This window comes from Astyanax mexicanus, chromosome 20 (assembly GCF_023375975.1).
Source record: "Astyanax mexicanus isolate ESR-SI-001 chromosome 20, AstMex3_surface, whole genome shotgun sequence".
NCBI classification, from domain to species: Eukaryota; Metazoa; Chordata; class Actinopteri; order Characiformes; family Acestrorhamphidae; genus Astyanax; species Astyanax mexicanus.
This window is the reverse complement of record NC_064427.1, coordinates 25905177-25917933: the sequence shown is the minus strand read 5'-3', so window position 1 is coordinate 25917933 and position 12757 is coordinate 25905177. Positions and strand designations below refer to the sequence as shown.

At 37.0% G+C, this 12757-nt stretch overlaps 1 protein-coding gene across 1 annotated transcript in view; it reads left to right on the top strand.

Annotated features, from left to right (window-relative positions):
• Positions 1-3526: 3526 nt before the first annotated feature.
• Positions 3527-12757, top strand: part of st8sia4 (ST8 alpha-N-acetyl-neuraminide alpha-2,8-sialyltransferase 4) — a 35365-nt gene continuing 26134 nt past the window's right edge. Inside the window, exon 1 of the mRNA XM_007255306.4 lies at positions 3527-3767. Coding sequence (XP_007255368.1) covers positions 3655-3767 — 113 coding nt within the window. The 5' untranslated portion in view covers positions 3527-3654. The remainder of the gene's footprint in view (positions 3768-12757) is intronic.

Below are 12757 nucleotides of genomic sequence, written 5' to 3'. Positions count from 1 at the left end.
CATATTGTTCGGGATACGATGACGACCGTGTTTGAGAATGGATAAAGGCATTGGAGCGGGTTTGACATCAGGAAGGGACACATTTGCTAAAATGATTCAAAGCCCACCTTATAGTGTCTTAGAACAGCATTTGCGGAATTACAGTTAATCACAAAGAAAAAAAAAATAAATAATTTTTTTGTCTGTGCTTCTGTTTATTACTAATTAAATCCAACTAAAAGTGACTTTACCACCTAAGCTCCACATTACTCCACACTACATTTACTGCTGTTAGAAAAAAATATGTGTGCAATGTCTGAATTATATATATATGACAAAAACTGATCAGTTATCAACTCATATTTAAAATAATATAACAACAGATTTGGTATTGGCATGTATTGGCAAAATTGACATTTTCTCCACTCAGTAGTGTTGGATCCTGTGTTTTAATTTTTTTTCTACCGAGAGCACTTGTTACGATGATCTCCTTTTATTAAAATAATGTAACTTTACGTAACTTTAGGGATTTTTGGCAGCAGATAATATAAACGTTAGATAACCCAAACCCTTCTATCATGATAGCAGAACAAGACATTATCCAAAAGCCGTTTTTCCTGCAGTATATTGTCATTGTTGCGATTCATTGCTCTCATCACTGACCTTGTGTGGTGTTGTGCTGAATTCAGCCCCCCCGCCAGGAAAAGCACCCCCTCTCGGAAGCGCACACCCACGTCTTTTTGGCTTTAACTTTACTTTGAAAATAAAAAAATACCCAAGGTACTTTTCTAAGGTACGCTAACTCGTAAGAAATAAGGGGAAAAAAACACATCACCTGCAGCCTCTCCTAAGAGGGGGTGCTTTTCCTGGCGGGGGTGCTGAATTCGGCACCTCGTGGCAGCACCTACGCATGGTCTCCTTGATAAAAGCAGAGATATTTGCTTTAGCCAACTTTAATTAGCAAGAGAGGGGGTGCTTTTCATGGCGGGTGCCCATTTAGGCACGCTTTCAAAATAAAAGTTTATTTAAAATGTTTTTTTTTCTTTCTGCTGCATCATTTTTGGGGGGGACAAATCCCTCTATTTTATGGGACCACCTAGTGTGACCACTTCAGCAAACCTGTTATCTTACACCAGAATGAAACCCACACTGTTTTTTTTTTTACTGTTTACAAAACCCTTTTAACACTCTAACAAGAACTTTTTGTAATGTTAGACTTACAGAATAGTGTTGCTCCCTGGTTGTGTTGGTGTCCAGTAGGAATAAGGGAATATATATGCTTTATATGTTTTAAATGGTAGATTAATCCTATCTCAAATTGGCACATATTGTCCCAGATTGGGTGACAGAGCCGCCACAAAGCACAGTGCCAGTCAGCTGTGACAACAGGGGACTTTCTTATCGATTTCACATTTTGTCTCAGCTGCTGACTGCTCAGATTTCAAAGACTGGAGAGAGGAGTGGGAATACCATGGTTAAAATGGGATTTAAAGGATTCTAGGCTGAACTAATGTCTGCAAACACACTTTTGGCCTGAAACTTCAGGTATTTTCAACTCTAACTTTAAACTCTCACAAAGATTGTGGACTGAAATAAACAATTTTATTTCAAATAAATTTTTCTTTTTAAGGTTTAAATTAGCATATAAGAATTTTAATGTTGTTTTATATACATATATATGCATATACCCTGTCAACACGGTATGTAATTTGCTGCTTTGGATTCTCAGCAAGGCGATAAACTCCACACTTCAAATACAGCACAGTGTGGATGGAAAATGTGCTATAAATTCTGCTTCATGTGGGCTTTGAAGGTATAACACATGCATTTATTTTAAGTATTTTAAGCTGTTGTTTGATGCATAAATATTATGTGTGACGGCTTAGATCGAACAAGCCTATTTACCACCCTGTTATCTTGCCCCAGACTGAAGCACACTTTTTTCTTTTATGGTAAGCTTGTGGGAAAAAATGTATTCTTGTTGACAACAGCACATCTGCTTACAGCTTCATTGCATTACCTAGCCTGGCCTAGTACAGCTTTTAACACTGTAACAAAAACATTTTGTAATTTGAGTCTTACAAGATACTTACCATCCTGAGTCCTCTAGATGTTCAGTCGTACAGTGTGCAGTCAGGTAAAGTGAATGTAGGAAGGTCAGAATTACAATTCTGCATTTGACAAAAGAGATAACAGTGTTTGACATTTACAGTATGTCACTTCCTTGTACAAACTCTCACTATTCAACTATGCCTAAATAAATACAATTTCACTTTCTAGATCACATTTAAGGAAAGAAACTCCTAACATTCAGATTGAAAGCACAAATATTTAAAAGGTTTTCCAGACAGGGATTGTGATTAATCATGAACTATACAGGCTGAGATTAGGCTTAAACCCCTTTATTTACACCAAGAGTATAATCATGTATTTCATTTAGATATAAGGGATCAGATAATAATTTCTTTTAAATGGAAAATATCCATTCATAATAATTAGTCCACAACTAGGCTTAAACAACTAGGCTTGTTTAAAACACACTGTAAAACAGATTATGTTGCCTTTTCTTTTCTTACACTGCACCCTTTCCAAATGTAAAGGTGTCTCAAATATTAACAGTTTTAACCAACGGAATTAAAGGAGTCAGTTCAGAGTACTTAACTATTTCAATGGGGTAATTTTGAATGGCTGAACACAGACACTATAGATACAGTGCTAAAAATTCAGCAATTTTGTGTCTTATTGTTATTATTATTATTACTGTTATGGTTATCGTTCATATTTACACCAAAGTGTGCACAAAGTAATAAAATTGCATTGGCTCAGTAGATTTAAGACAGAAAACAGCAGCAGTGATATGTTTTAAAGTGCAAAGTAGAGCCATATATAGATGTGGGGACAAGGCTATAAATAGTTAAAACTTGAAAAATGCAACAAAAAAAATGGGAGGAGTAGTTTGGGAGGGGCACTGATTTTATGGTGATGTATGGGTTTAGGGGCAGGGCAGGAAGGAGAGCTGATTGGGTACTGAGCTGTGTGCCTCTGATAGCGGTGAGACGTAGATGGTTGGCTGTCACTGGGGCGTGGTGTTATTCATTTACGGATTTTGCATATTGTAAAATGACCACAATAAAAGCGTTTTTTAAAGGATAGAAAAGGTTTATAAAAATTGAAGCAGGAGTGGTATGTTTTACAACTTCAAAGGAACACGTTTCAGCTATTAATAAAAAAAAATATTGTTTAGGGTTTAGTGCCTCTTTAAGTGAAGATACAAAGGAAGGCAATTTCTTGGCTCAACTTCTTGTCAGTCCTTCAACAAATAAAGATCTAAAAAGAACCCCAAAAATATCCCAAAAAAGGCCCATCTTCCTCCAGCTGTGTTTACAGGGGGACTTTCCTATCGATTTCACATTTTCATCTGTGCTACTGATCTGCTGAACACGCCCACTCCGCACCGTCATTGGCCGGTTGGGGGAAACCGATTTGCATAGCCAGGAGCGGATTGGCTGCGGCGACTTCCAATCCCGGAGCTCAGCCCAGGCAGCGAGTGTGGAGAGGGAGAGTGGCCGCTGGGTGAGTGATGGGGAGCGGAGGGCGGCTGGCTGGAGCTCCCGGTGCGCGTTACGGTGGGAAAGTGGCCATATCTCAGCAAGGGCAGCCGGACTGGGGTGCGAAATGCGGCTCGGACGGAAGCGCTGGACCTTCTGCACCATCAGCGTCCTCCTGATATTCTACAAGACGACGGAAAGAGCGAGAAGTGATGAGCACCAGGAAGCCCAACTCACAAGGTAAAGAGAAAAGGAGGGGGTACGGCGTGCACGCACACGGTCCCTGTGCCATTGGAGCCAGTTGCAGCGGCCGGGCTGGTGCAGCTAGTGGAGTGAATGAATGTGTGTGAGTGTGAGAGAGTGTGTGTGGCGGCTGGGGGACAAAAAAAAGTCTGGAGGCTGGCTTTGTCTGGAGACGAGGCAGCAGCAGCACCTGCTTGTGGTGTGCAGCTCTCTGAAGTTTGTGTGTAGGTTAGCTGTGTGGTTCTGGTTCTGGTGCTGCTTGTGGTATGAGACAGTGTGCTGCTGCCTCTGGTGCTGCTGGATCCCCAGTTTCTCTCCTTGTCTCTCTCTTGTCTGGCTATTATTACTGGGATGGGGAGAGTGAAGGCTTATATATATTCCTTTGTTTGGACTCGTGGTGGTCAATTCATCTTCGCAGGCTTTTTTGGGGCTTATTTTCCCACCACTCTCCCTCCTCCATCTCAGCACTGTGCCCTCATTTTGTCCTCCAAACACAAACTGGGTGTCCTGTGTAGGGAAAAACAATAAAAATACACCAAACTAGAGAGTGCAGCTCCTGCAGAAACTGTGAGTGGGATTGTAGCTCAGCAGTGTGGAGCTGTGTCCACAAGCTTTGACCAAATTTTGGCTAAAGGTTGGAGTCTAGAAACATTTGGCTAATAACTGGTGGAATACAAATAGTATGTATTTGGCTAATAAAGCTGTGTCCACAAGCTTTTGAATAAATGGTAAAGTCAAAAAAACATTTGATTATTTAAATTTGGGTAATAAGTGGTGGAATACAAATAGCCTGTGTTTAGCAAATAAAGCGGTGTCCACAGACTTTTGGCTAAATGTTGGGTGTCCAGAAACATTTGGCTAAAAACGATTGGAATACAAATAACCTTTGGCAAATAAAGCTGTGTCCACAAGCTTTTGGCTAAATGTTGGTGTCCAAAAACATTTGGCTAATAACTGGTGGAACAGGAACACAAATAACCTTTGGCAAATAAAGCTGTCCACAAAATTTGGGCTGAATATTGGAGCCGTAAAAACATTTGGTTAGATAAATATGTTTGGCTAATAAAGCTGGGTCCACAGTCGAAATGTTGGAGTCCAGAAAAATGTGGATACTAAGCTATGCAATACAAATAGCCTATAGACTATGTTTGGAATATTTTTTTAGTTTCTTTAGCTAATGAAGCTATGTCCATAGGTTTTATTTTGGCTAAATTGTAGGGTGCCAAAACCATTTTTACACAAGCTACTTTAAACATGAACAACCAAGCACCTTCATGTGTAGACAATAGTTGAGAGCAAATCAATTGAGAGAAAAAGTGGGTGTAGTGTGTGTTCTCAAACATTTGGTTAGCTTAATTTGGCTAATGGTTGTGCAAAACAAATAGTATGTTTGGCTAATAAAACTGTGTCCACAGTATTTTGGCTAAATGTTGTAGTCCAGAAGAATTTGACTCATAAAGCTGTGTCCCCAAGCTTTATTGTTGCTTAAATTTAGGGTGCCAAAGTCTTTTCACACAAGATAGCTACTTGAAACATAAAAAAACAAAGGTCCTTCTTGCATAGACACTAACTGAGAGCAAATGAATTGGGAGAAAGAGTGGGTGTGGTGTGTGTTCTCAAACACTTGGTTAGCTCAATTTGACCTATAACTGGTGTAATACAAATAGTATGTTTGCTGTGTCCACAAGATTTGATTAAATGTTGAAGTCCAGAACCATTTGTTTAGCTAAATTTGGCTAATAAATGGTGTGATACAAATTAGATTGTTGGCTAATAATGCTGTGTCCACAGTATTTTGTCTAAAATGTGCCAAAATCGTTTCACACAAGATAGCTACTTAAAACATGAAAAAAACAAAGCTCCTTCATGCATAGACAATTAATTGAGAGTAGCAGTGGCTGTGGTGTTTTTTCTCGCAGCTGATGTGTGGAAAATTTTAACATTTCACCATTCATTCAGGGGCAAAAAGAAATTACGAGGAGTTTACAAAACACATGTCAGAGTAATCAGATCAAAAACCATAAATCACAACAGTATGGTATTTGTAGCGCCAAAAATGAGACTTGTAGAGAGGTTTGACTAACTGTTAAAAAAATAAATGGGCCAATGTTAGTGCATTCCTATGAGAGAGAGTTCTGGTCACAATAGTTTTAGATACTACTGCACTTTATCCGAAGCAGTATAAAAGTCTACATGTTATCAAGTCTATAAAACATTGAATTAAGTAGACAACAATAGGCTTTCTCTGCTATTAGTCAGTTGCTAAACTGGAGCGGCTCCATTACTGCTTCTTGAGAATATAGGCTACACATTGTGAGGTTTTACATCTGGAATAATAAAAAAAAGACTTGTCCTATTTATTTATTTATCCATTTATTTACATTATAGCCAAATATAAGTCTGATGAAACCCGCAGGCTCGAGTTTTACAATGACTCAAACCCGACTGGTTTCAGGCTTTTGAAATGTGTGTTAGATGTGGTGGTGTAATGGCCTGTATGTGTGGCACCAGGCCGTAAACAACCCCAAAGAGTTTCCTGGAACTAAAAAAAAAAAAGAATCTGATCCAGCGAGTATCTGCTTGTTCTGATTATGATTCACTCTCACAAAGTTCTCACAAAGTCAGTGTCGTGCAGTCACTGACTGAAGCCAGGACTCCACATTGTATTTGCTGTGTGTGCAGCCATGTGTTCAGTTCATGGTTGGGAGAAAATGTCCCCAAAATGACAAAAAACCTGGATATTATGGGGACATTTGGCCGATCCCCAGAATCGAAAATGTTATTTGTCCATGTATTTGTTTTGTATTCTTCCTTTTGTTTTATTTAGCTAATTATGGGGAGCACATGTTCCCAGAATGGTGAAAACCATGATCATGACATTTGCCTGGTCCCCTGGTAAACAAATGATATTTATCAATTTATTTTGTATGCTTTCTTCGTTCTTTCCTTTATTACATAAACAGTATCATTGAGCTTATATAGGAGAGAAAGTGTACCGGTACCCAGAATGATGAACAGTTTGGCAATGTGGGAACATATGGCTGGTCCCCAAGAAACGAATGTTATTTATCCATGTATTTATTTTGTATTCTTGGTTCCTTTCTTCCTTCTTTTCTCGTTCTTCCTTCCTTCCTTCCTTCCTTTTTTCCATGAATTTGGCTGATTGTAGAACCAAATAGCGGTAATGAAAAATATGATTAGTCTTATATTCTGAGGACATTTGTTTGGTCCCCATATGATAATGTTATCAATTCATTTCTCTTTTTTTTCTCCATCTATCTCTCCTTCCTTCGTTCATTTGTTCCTTTTAATTATTTGTGTGTTAAACTGATTGTGGAGAAAAGTTGTGATCAAAATGATGAAAACTTTATCATTAGTCTGCAGTCTGTTTATTTGGGTTCTTAGATTTTTTTTTATTCATTCCTTCCTCCCTGCCTTCTTTTCTTCTTTTCTTACTTACTACCACATATTTAGCTTACTGTGTGGCACAGCAATCCCAAATGTAATGAAATAAATTACATTTGAGAAACATATTCAGAGGACTTCAGAAAAAAAACATTTTCTTTATTTGATTGTGTATTTATTTAAACTAATTTCTTTACACGTTATTACTTTTACTTTAAGAAAAAAAATGCAGAACTTAAGTAATACAGAAGCTGATGGGACTAACCAACCTCACTCCGAACAGGAACTTGCGTGTGTGTATGAGCGTGTGCGTGTACGTGCGTGTCTGTGTGTGTTTCTGTGTATGACTGTATGAGCTGTGTAAATTAAGGTCAGCAGACAGATCAAAACATTTGGTTTCCTTCTCACCTCTCACCCGCAGAGTTTTCATGATCAAAACAGTGAAGCTTTACCTGTGATTATGTAGTAATTCAGCCCTGGATTTAGAAGCTGTTTTTATGTGTGAGAAACACTTGAGAGGCTAATTTTAGCTGTAAAGGTAAAAAGCAAAAAAAAAAAAAAAAGTGAAACTGTGTATTGGTTTTCAGAAGGATCTATAATAGAGAAGTCAGTGCCTGTTTACATGTTTCTTATGTCACTCATATGTGAATAAAAGAGGTGCGTGTTTATGTGTTCAAAGTGAATAAATGTGAATATTTAAGTTCAATAAGGTATGTATACCATATACACTAGTTCTAGATGTTTGTAAGCATTCTACTTAATGCATGCATTTAGCATCCATCACTTTTAAGTTGCTGAATTCTATCAAAACAAACTATTATATTATAATATTATAATATTATGGTCACAATCATACTCATGATAAAAGAATTTAAAAAGTGCTTTGATTGTTAAAAAAAATATTTAAATTGTGTCTGTATTCACATTTTTGCCTGAACTAAATAAATATATAAAACTAAATAAATATATAAAACATTATTGAATGTTCAGGCTTCAGGTTTCCTCTCATAAACCTCTGTTACACTTTTACTATAATATTAAAATTTAAAAAGCATTAATTCTACCATGTGATAGTATAACAAGGTAAAAAAAAGGCCCTAGTCTCTTTGCTGGGCACATCACACTACACTTATTTTAATTTCTCCCTCCCAAATATAAAGGGAAATACTAGCATTTCAAGGCACAATTTGTTAGTGTATGTTTAGCGAGGAGCATATATGCAGCAGTGCTGCTGGAGTTCTTAAACACCTCAGTATTATAGCTGGACTTATCTCTAAAAGTATGATGCTTCAGCCCATACTGCAAGACCTTTGTATGAGATAACGTACTGTATCTGACATGTATCTGATGTATATCTGATGAAGGCTGGAACCGTTGGCTGAAACCATTCATTTTTTTAATTAAATAAAGAAGTCTATTTTTGCTATTTTATGCACCATTTTTATAAAAAAATGTTTTAGGTTTTTGGTTGCACCTTATTCAAATAGTTGGTTGAACCAAGAAGTAACCATCAGGGTAATTTTGTTTCAAATATTGAAAAGTATGATTAATAGTAAAAGTAAAGTACTCTAAATGAATAAAAGCAACTGAAATCACCTGGTCATATAGTACCTTAACGAATAAGAAGTTAATGTTGTATGCATAGATTCTTAATTAGCATGAAGCAAATTTCTTGTGATACAATATATGTTGCATATCAGTGTTTGTGGTTATCAGTTCCTGTCCTGTTAATTTCCTCAGGAATCTGATGTACAATTCTGAACGCACTATTAAGCAAATACAGTCGAAATACCTTGGAATACCTTGATACAGTAGAAAACAATAGCACACTTGGAAACTGAAGAACTCGGTGATGATTCAGGTAGCAGTAAAACAGTAAAATATGTTCTCTTGTCTTTTGTAAATGTTGTCTTTTGGTGATGGGTATGTTCTGAAACAGGATGTGGGTTCAGACATGGCCTCAGCATTTACTGCAATGATTTGCAGAAGGAGCGTCAGATATGAGGCCACTCTTATCTGGCCTCATATCTATAGTTGAAGAACTGTATAAAATGTTCTTGGCTGTACTTCAGCCAACTATGTTTGAACATGTTGAGACAAATGAGACTAACTACTTCCAAAGAAGACCTGCTATTGGTTACTCAAGTCAAGTAGTAACAAGTAGAGAAGCTGAGCTTTTGTAATCTCATTTTTTAGGTTTTTGCAATAGTGAAAGGTAACCAGACACCCTTAAGGTATGAAATCCAGACCCCTTTGCTTACATACTGTATGCATTCAGCTGTGCATACACACACACAGTATACTTGTACAGTGACCTATAAGCGGGGTTCCTGCGGGTCCTTAAAAAGTTTTAAAATGTCTTAAATCAAAATCTGTGTACTTAAGGTCTCAAATTGTCTTAAATTTACGGTAAATTTTCTGTAGGTATTACATTTTAGACAGTGCATTTAATGCCGATGGGAAAAACACAGTAGGGGGGGGGGGGGTGCTGGCGCAGAACTTCAGGTGAGAACGAGGGTTGTTGCTGGCGGAATATGAAATAAAATAGTGCGTGCATCGCGTGGGGGACAAAAACTTTACAGTGTGTCCCAATTTAAGGGCTGCATCCTTCAGAGGCTGTATTAGAAGACAGATTGCGTCACAGCTGCGCAGTAATACACCGGCTCTGTGGGTCGCATCCTTCAGAGTATGCTGCCTGTGAATTGGGACACACCCCGACACGAGCTGACTCTGGAAAGGAAATATGCACGTGAGGCGCAATATTTTGACGGCACCCCCGATGAAGCCAGACGGCACCCCTGGTTGAGAAACACTGGTCTACTCTCTACTGTGGATGGTAATGCCTTGTATGACACATTCCCAGTATAGAAGCAACACTGTGGATCAAGGAATGTTAAATGTCAGCTTTAAATTAATAAAAATGGAAATAAAATAATGTCCCATCCATCTGTCACTCACTGTCAGGCCTCACTGTAACTCTAACTGACTTTGTTTGCCATGAGCACGCTGGCCAGTGTTCAACTTCTCTCACAGGTAGTGCTGGACGGGATGATCAAAAATGTTTATCACAGTATTTTGCAAGAATCTGACAGTTTTACGATATATCACTGTATTTTTTAAATTATTTATTTATATATTTTTTTCATGACTGGGCTTAAATATAGGGTTGCGACTTACTGTACTGTAAGGACTATTGGGTTTACTTTTTCCTATAAAATTATACAATATATGAAGAAATCAGATTTCATTAGCAGGAAAAACAGCTAAAGAATGTAAACAATAGACTTTGAAAAGAGATACGCCAACAACTCTGGATTTGTACAACTCTGTACAAATCTAAATATTTTAAATAGTTTCATAAACACTATTAAAAAAAATGTTTAAATAGTTTTTCTCAAATGTTCTATTGCCCAAGTTAGAAACAAGTGTAGTATTAGCTTACATACATTATTATTATTAAAGCCATTAGAGGCATTAAATTATTCAAGTAGCTGTTTTTCAGTTTGTTACAGTTCCCTTGGTTCTCCAGTTAACAAATAAATTCAGTTCAGTGTGCATTAATATTATCCTTCAAGCTACATTGTTAATATATTTAAAAGGGCGGCAGTTACTTACTTATTGCGGTGACTCCAGTGTGTTAGCTTGTTATGCTAACTAGCTAGTGTTAACTAGCAAACTGTCCCAGTGTGCTTTTTTGGCAAAGCTGTTCTAAACAGCGCTTTGAAGCGTCTCTAGTGGTATCTGAAAAATGCATACCGGCACAAATGTCCCCTCCGTTGTACTGTAAGAACCGGTTTACTGCCCATCACTGCTTACAAGATATCACCTCACAACTTATACGGGTGTGTGCATTTCCATGCCGCACCCTAAGGTCACACTTAAGTTAAGTTGATAAGTTGACACGCAGCTATCCCATGATTTTTGGCATGTCAACCATGTAATGTCACTCTGTGGGTTGATTATTATTATTTCCCCAGACAGGGATCAGGTCTAGTTCTGCACTCCACTCTTTCTTCCCATTTGAATGCAGTTTAGTCCAGGATTAATCATTAAAATTGTCCCTATATGTGTCCAATATGTACCACATGGTCTAATTAAGTCTAATATAAAGAAAATATTGATTTCCCAAACTAGGATTAAGCCTAGTCATAGACTATATTTTCTTACAATAGAAAATCTTCATTCAAAATACTGCTTAGTCCAAGACTAGGAATAATCCATGCCCAGGAACCTGCCCCAAAGTCACTGTGGTGGTGCGCTGGTCTTATTTTACTGCTGCAGTAATTTTACACATGTCTTCAGTAAAAGACAATCAAAACCTTCATGTAAATGAGCTAATGCATATTAATAACCTATCCTCAGCACCTGTCTGGGTGTCAAAATGGACCAAGAATCTCATAATCAGTACAACAGACTCTGAATGAAGCTGAATCAGAATTCTAAACAGCAACAAATAAACAGCAGAACAGTCAAAAAATGGTGACAAGAAAAGAAAAATAATAAAGCATCCAGATCACAAAGTGTTTCAAACTGTCACAAACTGCATGGATGTGGGTGTCAGAGGATGACTTTTTTTTTTTAAATCGTGACTGAGCACAAAAAACAACATATATCTTTAAAGTCTATTTCAGTCTTTTTTTATTATTCAGATTTTTTTCAAATCCTGATCCTTTCAACACTGTAGTACAGAGACACCTGCACAAGTGTGACCTTCATTGAAGAAAGCCTCTCCTGCAACTTCACCACAAACATCAGCATCAGATGTTTTCAAGTATATATATATATATATATATATATATATATATATATATATATATATATATATATATATATATATATATATATATATATATATATATATATATATAATAAAGCCTCATTCATTTAGCAAATTGTGCTATATTGAAACTGAAATAAAAACAAAAAAATAGGCAGAATACCAAAAACAGAACATGTTTTTCTGTTTTTTTTTGTTCCTGTTCCTTAATAGAATACACTGGAATATGACCTAAAACAAAACTATTATTGCTTAGTATAAATTGTTGCCTTTTCACATATTTGACAGAACATCGAAAGTGCTTTTTTACACTTTTGGTTGCCAAATATTCGGCACACCGCAAGACACAACTCTGTTTAAAACCATTTATGTTTGTTTAATTCATTTAGAATATTTAAAAATATTTTATTCCAATTCCAATGTCTGAGTCATCCTACTAAAAGGTCATATATTTTCAAAAGAGCATGAATGCATGTTAGCTAAGCCTTAGAGTGTATTATAAACTTTTTTTTGACTACATCACTTTTTGTGAATTGTGTATCATCTAGAATCAAGAGTTTCCCCCTAGTAAATGTGATTTCACTGGCTGTTGCATGGTACAAATGGCCTTTTCCAGTTTCTAATGAAGAAAAAATTTAACTTTTCAGCCACAATGAGAGTTAAAAGTAAAAGGCATATTTAGTGACAAAAGGGCACAACATTTCCCTTTAGCCACAGCCACATCATTAAAGGTTTTTCAAAGCGGATTGGTATTTATGATGTCTTTTGCCTCACAATCCTGCTACTGAAACCCTCACTCACTGCG